This window comes from Astatotilapia calliptera, chromosome 11 (genome assembly GCF_964374335.1).
Source record: "Astatotilapia calliptera chromosome 11, fAstCal68.1, whole genome shotgun sequence".
NCBI classification, from domain to species: Eukaryota; Metazoa; Chordata; class Actinopteri; order Cichliformes; family Cichlidae; genus Astatotilapia; species Astatotilapia calliptera.
The window spans coordinates 21,460,768-21,473,548 of NC_137432.1; the positions used below are offsets into that span (position 1 = coordinate 21,460,768).

Genomic DNA, 12,781 nt, shown 5'->3' on the forward strand with positions numbered 1-12,781 from the left:
CTTAAAGTAGTCCTTCACAAATATGATAGATTAAACAGTAATGATATACACAAAACGTATTTGTCTGAAGTGTGTTTTATGTATAAATATCTATGATTTACACATCTATGTTAAGCTCTATGTTACTAGCTTACAATATCCCACTTACTATATCCTCACAAGAGAGTTTCCCTGAACTTGCTTTTCCCCTACAGATATTAAAAACAGATGTTTAATGTTTATTTTAAAATGTTTTTATTTCTTATTTTAAAAAAAATCTTGTAATTAATATTTATTTTGTGTGTCTGATGTTATCTAACGGAGCTGCAGAAGTGATGGTCAGGAAATGTTTCTAAAGGCTGATATGAGGTGGTTTGCAATAAGTGCTTTGTTTTCTTTTATACCTTACTCAAACTGAAACTGGTCGAGTGGCTAAGTGGGAACGTATAAACTGATGTAACATGTTACATTTTAACCTTGTCAAAAGTTGGTGGTGGTGCAGCAGTTCAATAGATTTCATTGGATGTTTTTTTCTCTCCCCAGGGGGTGAGAGATCACAGTTAAGCATGTATGTGCTGGTGGATGGATGCCCTGCACCAATTTTTTTTTCTTTCGCGTGTGAACCTGAGAGATAAAATCTTGCAAAGTTACAAAACGCTGTGAAGTAGAAGACAAGCTGACAAGACCTTTTTAAATTTACGCCTCCAGTTGAGTCAGCTTTTAATCCGAGAACAGTAATTTGCCCAACTCTGCTGGAGAGTACATTAGTGATGATTATTGATAAGATTTCATCAATACCAGTGTCATTATTGATTCTGCTAATAGGCCTTATTCTTTATCTATTTGCTTATCTATTCGTTATCAATTTTCTGTGTGAGGAAAAGGCCCACAAATGTTTTATTATTTGAAACAGAAGCAGGATAAAAACGGCTTTCATGTGTGCACTGCTCTGAGTCTGATGCCATAATTTCTTACTCTGGAGCTGCATCTGATAGATTAGATATTCTAGTTCTCGAATCCCATCCCTGGACTACATATATGCACATCATATACGGAGAGTACAGCTCTAACCTGAACACTAAAACTACTTGACTCACAGGAACAGAAGTCTGAGGAAAGACAAACAGTTAAATCTTCCCTCTTGTTTTCTGCTGTACACGGCACTTTGTGCTTCCAGAATCCTATCAGGTGGAATTTAGAAACGCTGCTCTGCAGTTCTCTTATTTCCCTGGCTGCTAAGCAAACCTAAACTAAGCTAAGCTAAGCTAGCTGTGCACAAACATCGTTTTTTTCCCTCCCGGGGGCACGAGAGAAATCACCGTGGCCAAATTAATTTTCTCCCTTCTGCTTGTGCTGCTGCAACCTGAGGGATCATTGAGGCAGAGAATCAGCCAAAGAGAAGGGAGATGGTGCTGAAGGAGAGAAGGAAAGGGGAGCAGTGGAATTTTAATGTGGCTGTGTCTTGTCTCTTGCTGCCTGCCAACGAAAAGCAATTACTATCATAGCTCCCCTCTCTGCTGTGTGTGTGTGTGTGTGTCCGTGTGTGTGTTTGTGCTTACCTTTGAGTGGGTGTCTGACTGCACTTTAGAACACAGGGATTTGGTATGTTAAATGTACAAAGGGTAGATTGGCTCATATCCTGCAGGGTATTTGGGAACACTGATATACTAGATGGTTGTTGTGTAGAACTGGACAGTAGTTAGAGTGTTGTTTAGATATCGTAAAACATTGGTTTTTAAACTTTTTGTGCCCAAAGGGCAAGACAGATTTTCAAGTCACACCTGTATAACAGCCTCTGAGTGTCATCTGAGATGTCATCAGTTCTTTTGATTGCATTTTTTTGCACCACCTGGACCTACCATACAACACCTGTAATATTCTAAAAGAATGTGTCACAAGGTCCTCTGGAATGCAACTTGCCTCCAACACCTTATCAGACACGTTCCCGCAATCCAACAAACAGTTTAGCTTCCTTTGGTTCAAATCCAGCTCTCTTTTTGAAGCGGGCCAAGCGACTCTCAAAAGGGATGTTTGGTTTCCAAGTGCCTCCTTAACTTGCTTGGCATGTCAACCTTAGCCAACTTCTTCTAACAGATGACGCACGCAGGCCAGAGGGCAGGGGGTTGACACAATGAAGCTATAAGATGGCCAGCTTACAGGACACCATCTACATGCAGTTTTCATTTTTCCCTTTTGTTTAGCTGTGGGGTCCTTGGCATTGGTTAGTTGTGGCTAGCTTGCCATAAAAATGAATTCCCCCCCCCTTGCTGTCAGGTTTTGATGTGTCAAATATTTGTAATATGCACCATCTAGAAACTGTACAAACAGACTTTTCTGGGATTTTGTTTTTTAGTTTATTTTTTAGTGGATAGAATTTGTCAACACACAGGAAATTAAAAATTCATTTGTTTGTCTTTGTGCAGTTGTGTAATGCAATATTTATGTATGGTTGTCACAAAATCCCAAGGCACACTTGGACTTAGTACACTGATGTTCTTTGGCAGCCCCATTCTGGAACCACTGCCTTTAAAAAACAAAAAACAAAATCGACTCTATAAACAATTATAAACGTTCATTGTTCTTAGATTTATTGCTTTGTTTCTCCAGTAAGACAGGAGTCCGTCATTTTGAGAATCTCACTGAGTGTAGAGACGACCACTTAGAGGGGCCCTGATAAAAAGCTTGACAGATAGGAGACAGGAGTCAGGCAGACTGATGGACAGGTGGAAGTGTTTCCAGCACTCTGAGGCTCAGAGCTGCAGGAAGGCTAAACGCTGAGTGGACTGAGTAGAAAGGTGGGAAAGATATGAGAAGAGTTGCCTCCTCTACCATGCTTTCAAAGAAACCCTCTGATGGTAACTACCCCCCACTTCTCACTCTACATTTTCAGGATGCGGAGGTTCGCCTACTGTAAGGTGGTTTTGGCCACTTCTCTGGTCTGGGTGATGCTGGACATGTTCATTCTGCTCTACTTCAGCGAGTGCAACAAGTGTGATGACAAGAAGCCGAGAGGACTGCCCGGGAGAGACGGTGAGGGTGTATCACCACACAAACCCATACACAGACACATTTTTATGGCACTGTCAAGCATCAAGTTTGAAAAGCTGAATATGTATCCTCTGTAGACACCATGTCCAGACCACGAGATGGGCCTGGTGAAGGAGGGAAACCTGTGGTGATCCCTAAAGAGCAGCAGGAGAAAATGAAGGAAATGTTTAAGATCAACCAGTTCAACCTCATGGCCTCGGAGATGATTGCTCTCAATCGTTCGCTGCCTGACGTCCGCCTAGAAGGGTGAGCTGCCTCTCCCAGCAACAAGTCCTGTGTTTTGTCATGATAATAACAATAATACATATTTTATTAGTGTTATTGTTTTTAAATGGCATGACCTATACAGTATAGCAAAATTAGGTAAACTTTAGATAGGAGATTTAAAGAAATGTCTAGTAAAAATGTCATATCGTAAAATGGAATAACATACAAAAATAAATGTAGGTTAGAAGCACCTCTGAGTATTCATTAGGAAGTTATTAAACTTTGATACTCGGAGAGCAGAGAGGGTGTGGTGCCCTCAAAGATCTCAAGGGAATTTGAACTTCCTGAAAAACAGTCAGGAGTTCCTAATTCGGTATTCATATTGTATGAAGCAGGGCCTAAATATCCTCTTTGTGTTATGTTGTGTAGTAAGTATAAACATAAATCATTATATGTTAATATTAATAACAGGAAATTGTACATGTCAAATCTATCCAGTGCCACCTAAACATCGCACAGACAGCAGAATGTTTTCCAAAGATGTATGATGTTTGGGTTTTGTTTGGGTTTTTTTGTGGTGTTCACAAAGCTTCCCACAATTCATATTATTATTTTCTTTCCAGTTTCAACCAGCTTCTGTTTTTCCTTTTTGCAAATCATTTGAAAATGGTTTTCATGGAAAAAAAACATTTAAAAGACAAATGTTTTTGGAGAGCTTTCACACTGTGTTAAAACAAACTCTGCTGAGCACCATTTGTGTTGGTTTCAAAACTGCCAGTTGAGCTCTGGTGAGAATCAGTGTGCAGGATTTCATGACAGTAGATACGGTCATGTGAAAAGGAAAGTTTACACACGGCTCTGTGATTAAATGGCTTATAGGACCACCTTTAGTTGTAGTAACTGGAAGTAATCAGTTTTTCTATGACTGTATAGGTTTCTCACATCAGTGTTTAAGAATTATTGCCCACAATGTTGCTTCAGTTCATTGATGTTTGTGAGGGTTTTTTCACAGCTGTCTTAAGGCCCCACCACTGCATTTCAGTCAGGTTGAGGTCTGGACTCTGACTTGATCATTTCAGCACCATGATCCTTTTTTTAATGCTGCTCTATTGTAGATTTGTTGCTGTTTTTGGATCATTGTCCTTTAGCCTGACCCAATTTGGGACAAGTTTTATCTATCACACAGATGTCCTCACATTTAACTCTAGGTTACTCAGTGACTGCAAGGTGCCCAGGTTGGTTAAAGCAAAACAAGCCCAGCTGTGCTGATAGTTGCTGATGTGCTCTGTTTGGTTTTCAACAACATAACGTGACCATTATGGTCAAACATCTCCTCATTTGGTTTGCCTGTTGAAAAGATATTGTTCCAAAACAATTGTGTGGGTTTTTTTCTCTCAGATGCAACTTTGCAAAATTACCATATTTCCCGGACTACAAAGCGCACCTGAATATTAGCCACACAAGCTAAAATCAGGGGAAAATCCTGTTTTGTACATACATTAGCCGCACCTGACTAAAAGCCGCAGGTGTTTCAATGTTGACTTATCATATGTAAGAGAATATGCACAAAGGGAATTGTCAGGAAAGAGATGGCTGTTTGGAGACACACCCCTTTTTTAAAATATTTTGAAAAACAAGTTATGGGTACATATTTGCATAACTTTTTAGGTATATGTACAAGTAGCGGTAATTACAAGTAGGAAACATGTACTGTGCTTCATAAATGAGTAACAAATGTAGTACATAACAGTAACCTACAGCACACCAGAAAAATAGATTCGGCCTACCTTTTAGGCTCAGGTGCAGCGACACGGCTTTAACAAGAAGAAAAGTCAGTCATTCACCACCATCTTCCTGCGCACTAAAACCACCAAAGTCCTCTTCTCCAGTGTCGGATACGAACAGGCTCAGGATGCCTACGTCCTCCACTCTCCGCTTCTCTCCTTCGTTGTCACTTTCAAAACAAAAGAAATCCTCGTTGTCAGTGTCAGAGTCGAACACCCTCAGAAGGGCCGTGGCGGTGTCCTCCTCTTCATCATGCAGCAGTCCAGCCCTTCGAAATCCGTTGGTGATCATGGATGTTTTCACACTTTTCCACGCTGTCAGATTCCACCGGTGGAGTTGAGCATAACTTGCTTTTCGCAAGTTTATCGCCGCTCGTCATCCATGACTCCCGCTGAACGCATAGCGCTACTTTGAAGTTTGTTTTTCACGCTACTTGTACAGCACTATGTTGCCTGGCGGATGGACATGTGACCAACATACCACTCTTGAACCCCGATACTGTGTGTCTGATCACATGCCCTTCCGCCAGGCAACGTAGTGCCGTACAACAGCGGAACAAACAAAACAAATCGTCTTACGATATGACAAAAATCATGGACAATCCACAGAAAAGCCGCACCTGACTAAAAGCCGCAGGGTTCAAAGCTTGTGCAAAAAGTAGCGGCTTACAGCCCGACAATTACGGTAAGCCATGCTGCAATGTTCCCTTTAAAGAGAAGCAGCTTTCTCCTGGGAACTAAATAAGCCATACTTATTTAGTCTTTTAGTAATTGTGCTGTCATGAACTTTAACATTCAGTATGCTAACTGAGGCCTGGAGAGTCTGAGATGAAACTCTTGGGTTTTTGCCAGTTTCTCTGAGCACTGGCACAGTTTGACCTTGGGGTGAATTGGCTGGGTATCCAGTCCTGGGAACATTGTACACACCTGAATGCTCCAGATCAACAACTCGAGTTGCTCACACTCACACTTGCTGATGATCAGTTAATCAAGTGCACCCATCTGCTATTTACACTCTTAATTCCTATGGAAGCAGTGAGGGTGTACCTAGTTCTTCACAGGATTGCGTGTGAATACCTGTGAAAATGTTCTTTTTGGGACTGCATGTGGTTTTAGAGCGATTCATTCATTCAAGGCTGCTGTTAAATCCAGCTGATGGTAAAGTGCTACCAGAACAGTTTTCATTAGCACATCACACAGGGATTTTTGTCTGATTGCTCACGGTCACAAAGAAGTAAAGCAGAGCCGTGCTTGTGTTTATTATATGTGTTGTAAAACTGCTTGACATAGCCAACCTAACAGTAATTGTGTCTTAATATTGCAATCAGTGAATGAAAGCACCATTCTGAGCACCTTTATTCTGCAAGGTTTCTGTAAAGTCATGAATGAACATGTGGTGACTGTGGGCAGTCATATTTACACAATTGCTGCCCATAAATAAATCCTAAACCCTGTCACAACAGCTAAAGCATCATTTTAGTGATGTAATGTTTTTTTCAACAACACTTTTATAATATAAGTTATGTGTGTAATTCATATATCATGTGAGCAGAATTTCAATGTTGACTGTGTCTGTGTGTGAGTGCAAGCGGTTTTAGGTTGAAGGTTGTTCAGTCTTCAGACAGGCAGACGATGTGCATCCAGCCAACAGCTGAAAAGATATGTCAAGGTTAGCTCAGGGAGGTGGAAAGCAGCCCCCCACCCCACCCCCCGTCTTTTTTTTTTTTTTTTGCTTCAGTAGAGGAACATGCATCAGAAATGAAGGTTTTTGGAGCGATGGAGAGGAAGACTGACTGAGAGGCGCAACAGTGACAGGAAGGGGCACATGCACAGTAGACAGGCAGGAGAGTAAGAGGACCTTGATCCGTGAAATGGGTTTTAGTCTTTGAGCGAGAGTTGATTACTAGGTGTGTTTTCACTCAGCCTTCCCCCCGTCTATCTGCTTTTCCAATTAGTAGATAAGACGGAGTCAATATCGTGCAAGGGAACGTGTGGCTGCGTGTGTGTAGGAGTGCATGCATTTGTGTCTATTTCACTGTGTATTTGTGTGTGGATCAGCAAGTTTAGGGAAACTGGCTGAATTCATCACAAATGAGGTTGTCATTAGCTGATACTTTAAAGGGGGGAAAAACTCACTTGTGGTTTTTTAAGGCCCGAGCACTAACAGTGCGAAGGCCATATTGTAATTAATTTGTTGCATTATTATGTTTCTGTCAAATGAATCTGGGGATTTTACTTTAATAAACTCCTCATAGTTTAATGTAATCATCTTCATATTTGATCTGTCTTGAACTAAAGACTTTGGTCATGCTAAATTGTGAAGCTTTTGACTTTCTTTTGATTGCCGTGTCCGTGATGCAGTGGTGAGTTTTAGTCATTCAGCATTAAATTTTAATGTGTAATTCACACATAAATTGTCCAACTAGCCCCAAGCTTGACGTGATTTATAAGAGTTCATATATGACAGTATTTAACATGTTTTACACTCTGATCGAGGCAGGATCAGCGCATTAAATGTTGACCAGATAACCCTCAAAGAGTTGATGTTACGTTATTATGAGGGCTGTGAGTTTTTATTAAATGGTGGATCCGCTGGTGGCATTCCAGACTTTGATGTGCTGCCACGAGGAGCCAAAATAGTATAACTGAAATAGCTTTTGTTCAGTCTGTTCCAAACTTGACACTTAATAAGATTCAGACATCTATATCCCAATAGTCAATGATATTTTGAGCACCAGCTAGTGGGAACAGGAAATGTCAATTTTACTTTGATGAACTCCTCACAGGTTCACCATATTCACCTGAAAGGTTCTGCGAGTAAACTTCAAGTCTTCAGTTCAGCTCAGCTTTATTTCCATAGCACCAAATCACAATAGTTACATCAAGGCGCTTAAAGCCTTGATTATGCTTTAGTGTGAAGATTATGGCAGTCCACCCTAGGGCCATGGAAATTCTCCATGAATCACCTTTCGTGCAGTTTATATTTAATGGCTTTTACACGTCAGTGTGGCAAAATGGCTGTTTTGTGCCACCTACAATATTTCAGTGAAGCCACCCCAGCACCATATTTAATCTGCATTTATGTTGTTTTGTCTTAAGATAGACAAAAAGCCTGGAGCTTTGAGCCATACCTTAGGCCCAACAGGAAGTCAGGCATTTTCAATGTAACATGCAGTCTTGGCAGAATTATGACCATTTTCTTGTCTTGGACTTTAACAAACTTGTGCAAGAGATTTAATTTGATGAGCTTTATATTTTGTCAGGTCACTCTAAAGGGCACCATGTAGTCGGCCAAGGAAATGATCTGGATCTTTTTTGTGCAGCAGGCCTTATGACATCCACACGCCCCGGCCGAAGATCGCTACTTTCTGACGTTACGGTCACGCCTGTGTGTGTGTAATTCTGTATGTGTCTGGGTGGATTTACAGTATGTGAAAATACTTTTCATGACCACACCTTTCAGAAAAGCTTTTTTTTTTTGGTGATGACTACATTGTTGTTTTTGTTGTTTTTTGAGAATGCAGACTTTTATTGGTGTGTGTGTGTGTGTGTAATGTTGCAACAATAATGCTGTTTAATTAAAGCCAGCGCGCACGCCCATGTTTAAATATCCCCACAATTCCCTGCTTGAAGACGCAGCCTGTAACTCATTAGCTTGCTTTGCCGTTGCCAAATGTTGCTCCGCCACCCTGACTGTTCGAGTGCACAGGGCTCCCTACAATTGCTCTTTAAAAAAAAAATGCTAATACAAATAAACATGTTTGCAACTGGCTGTGTATAGACACACGGTCTTCTTTTTCCTCTGCTACACACCAAAGATCATGCCTTAACTCATGTTTTTTTCATGTGAGCGAGAAATAATGAGCCGCCTTAGAAAAACATTAAAAGACTCAAAGGCTGTCTCTGTTTTTACAGTGAATCATCTTGTGTGCTCATCGACCTCCCTATTTTCGAGCATACGAACATGCACACCCCAAACACTGAGAATTACTTCATGTTTTTAACGTGCTCCACGGGCAGCTGCAGGAGAGAATACACTCTTGACCTCCTCTCCTCTGTCGCTCTTGCATTCCTTGAGTCAGAATCAACCGCAGAGAGAGCGAGGAAGCATTCCAGCGCTCAGGATGATCACAAGCAGGAGGGGGAGTTATAAAGATGGAGGAAATCAGATCCTATTCCATTTGGCTCTTGTAAGAGCTGAATTTGTTAGAGGAAGGATGTCGGGCTGCTTTCAGTTTCGTCCTCCAACACTTAGAAAACACTTAGAGTGTGAGACAGTTTTATATCGGGCTTGCATGCAGGTGTCATGGCAGGCTACGATTTTTGCTTGACCTACAGATGTGTGTACAGATGATTCGGTCTGCTCTAACTCTAACCAGGTGACCCACAAACCCATACTTAATATATGTTATTCACAGGGATTTTCGTGGAACATGTTGCTTAATTTTGGTAAACATAAACCTGTAAAGAAATTACTTAAAAAAAGAATATTGTATGTAGTATGAATAGGTAGTCCTCTATGCAGCATTTACTGTAGTCTGTGTAACACTGAAGTAAAGCAGTCAAGGCCAGCAGTAAGGAGTTTTAATGTGACCCCTAAACTGATTTTGATGGTTTTTATAAACTCAAGGCAACCTAAAACAAAGTGGAAGAATTTCTGGAAATTCATTTTAAACGTTTATTTGTAGGAGCGGGTATCTGTGCTGCTTTACAGCTAGTGCAATAAAACGTTATGAGCAAATAAAGGCAGCTACAGTGAAGAGACCGTGTTGGAGTAGCTACATCAAGCAAGAAGGCTGACAAGAAGACATCGGAAGGCTGATTTTCATACTGAACTGAAATCAACCTTGAAATTGTCAGATTTATTTAAACGGTGCAAACTTAGTGCCTAAATCCTAAAGCGTCAGACATACAGGCCAGAACTCAGCCGACAAAAGGTCCAATCCAGGGGACTGGATTGCTTTGCGAACTGGAAATTGCAGATAAGAAGAGAATAACTTTTTATTGTTTTGCACCAGGAAGTATTTTGTCATAAATCATTAGAAATGGATCAAGTCTTGAGGGAGATTGTCTGAACTGTTAATTTAATTGGAGCCAGAGGTCTGAATCATCATCAGTTTTACAGCCTGACAAAGACATTACCTATGGCCTGCCATGCCGCACTGAAGCGGGATGCTTCAGCCAAGGAGCCGTGCCCACACATTATTTTGATTTACGACAGGAGCGTTTCTTTGTAATGACAGTGGACTGACTGAACGTGAATCATCTGTTTTATAGCTGGATGGTTCATTAAGTGTGAGCCTTTTCAAAATATGTTTGGACTTTTTTGCACTAAAAGAAAGGGGCAAATCTGGGGGTGTTTTTTTTTTTTTATATATAATTGGGTATTATGCAATGTTTTTACTGAGATCAAAGATCAAACTGCGTATGTGTGAGGCCCAGCCATGAACAGAAATAAGCTTGACACCTCGCCTAAGGAGTGTATACCTGACAATTTGACCATTTAAAATGAAGTGTTTCTCTGGAAATACTGTGGAGAGATATTTAAAAAGATGTGACTGTCTTCACTGTGCTAATATTTGTCGTCTTGTGCCTGTTGTCCTGTGTTAGACAACTGCATCCTTCACTGTCTCTCAGTAAGAGAGTTTGATGTGTGCACTCAACACTGCAACGAAAATGACTCGCACTCTAATTAATATCACTAATCAAGTGTGATCATGCTGACCCACTAATTCTGTCTTTCTCGGTCTAAATCTGGGGATTTACGCTCGGATACTCGTTTATTATTCACTCTCAGTTTTCTTTGAAGTTGATTACGATGATTTTTCACAAGAAGCAAAATAATGATCTGAGTGATTTTAGGACTGTCTAATGCGGTTTAGTTGATTTTTTTTTTTAACTCTTATATAAAGTCGATGTAGCTGCAGCTCTCACAGTCGCACAGAGCCTGGATTGTTATGTGTCTCCTAGGATTTTTCTTTTTCCTTTCTTTGTTCGGTCTCTGCAAGTTCATGTTTGTCTGTTTAAAATCAAGTCTGCGTTTTCACTTACTGCCTGTATTGTTGCCTTTTTTGAAGCCTTGTCTGCTTTTAGTTTTTGATGCATCTCGCACACCTTTTCTTTTTGCTCCTTTGTATTTTTTGTTGTTTCTGCTTCATGTTGTATGTTCAGCTGTTTCATCATTTGTGCTGTGCAGTTATGCCCCCTTGAATGAGCTTGCCTTGTGCTAAGCAACTTTGTATCATTCTACACACAAAGCATTTGGTGACATTGAAGCTTTTTGAAATTTAGAACTAATTAAAATAAGCAGACTGTAGATTAATAACTAATTTAAAATATAATTCAATCTCTGAAATAATGCCGTCTGTTTTATAGATACAAATTGTTATACATTGTATCAACCTTTTTCTAACCAGTTCCAAACTTTTTGGCCCAAAGTCTTTTAGAATACTGTAAATAAATGATGTACCAAGCTACTCTGACATCGTTCATTCGTTTTTCTTACTTCTGTTTTGGGTTGAGCGTTCTACTCTGAGCACCTCCCGAACAGACACCAGACACCATTTGAGCTCGTTTCTGCCTCTTCTGTCGGGAGTCTCATTCTCTCAGTCACTACCCACTGCCTGTGGCCTTAGGTAACAGTAGCAGCGTAGATCCCTAAATGGGCCAGACAAATATAAAATAACATCATGCTTGTTTGACCGTCACTTTAAACATTTGGCTTAGACCATTAACTCATGAGGAACATGTTTAATGAAGTATTAAACAACGTGAGACAATCTATTTTCTATTCTCTAATAGACTTCTTTTTGTCCATTAGGTTTATTTAACTTCTGCATTTCTGACTTCACTTTTCAGACCAAGAGTCTACATCTAAAAAAAATTGAAGGAGTTTCTTTTTGAATCATATCTGCTGTTCCAGAAGTAGATGAAAGCTTCAGGTTGATATCATATATTCTGTGTACAAGATTCTGGCTTTAATATCATGTCAGTTCTACTGTATGTCTTCTGGACCAGTTCTGTTGTGGCATCTCTTTGAGAGATGCAGTTAGTTAATAGCATGTCTCTGGGCCTTCTAAGTTTTTCTTTCTGCTTTAATTCATATGGGTAGCAGACCAAACTTGCAACCAAAGATTTATATATGTAGAAATATGCTTGTAAATATTCTTGTATTCTTGCAGCATGGAGTTGACCCTTTTGATTATTTTTTCTATGTTTTTGATTACTCGCTTTAGGTGCAAGAACAAGTTATACCCCGATAATCTTCCTCGCACCAGCGTTGTGATTGTATTTCACAACGAGGCGTGGACCACGCTGCTGCGAACCGTCCACTCCGTGATTGACCGCTCTCCACACACACTGCTGGAGGAGATTGTTCTGGTGGATGATGCCAGCGAGAGAGGTAAACTCACACACACGCACAGTAACACTCACTGCAGATAATTCCTTCAGTCTCTCTCTAGTTTGAGGCTTAGCCTATTTTTTAGAGCTATGATTTTTGCTGGATTCTGCGTAGGTAGATGTTTTTGCACATGTGTGTATGTGCCTGTGCTGGTCCCCAAGAGAGAGTCAGTGCATGTATGAGGGCTGTGTGTGCCACGCCACCCTGTGCAATACTGTTAATCCCTGTTTGGGGGAGATTAGGTCTTTAATTTGCCAGACGCAGGGATTACACTCTGTTATTACCCTCAATCCCCCACCCCAACCAACTACCACCAGCAGAAGCAACCTTACGAGACCTCAGGTTAGATGGTGCAGGTCAC

At 40.6% G+C, this 12,781-nt stretch overlaps 1 protein-coding gene across 5 annotated transcripts in view; it reads left to right on the top strand.

Moving 5' to 3' along the window:
• galnt1 (UDP-N-acetyl-alpha-D-galactosamine:polypeptide N-acetylgalactosaminyltransferase 1) overlaps nt 1–12,781 on the top strand; it is a 56,705-nt gene that overhangs the window by 30,829 nt on the left and 13,095 nt on the right. For 4 of the 5 annotated variants that reach the window (XM_026183850.2, XM_026183849.2, XM_026183852.2 and 1 more), the window contains 3 exons: nt 2,870–3,009; nt 3,105–3,273; nt 12,254–12,420. In XM_026183850.2, the coding sequence (XP_026039635.1) occupies nt 2,871–3,009; nt 3,105–3,273; nt 12,254–12,420 (475 nt within the window). In that variant the 5' untranslated portion in view covers nt 2,870. Of the gene's footprint in view, nt 1–2,586; nt 2,775–2,869; nt 3,010–3,104; nt 3,274–12,253; nt 12,421–12,781 lie in introns of all 5 variants that reach the window. The other variant, XM_026183851.2, reaches the window with a different exon arrangement.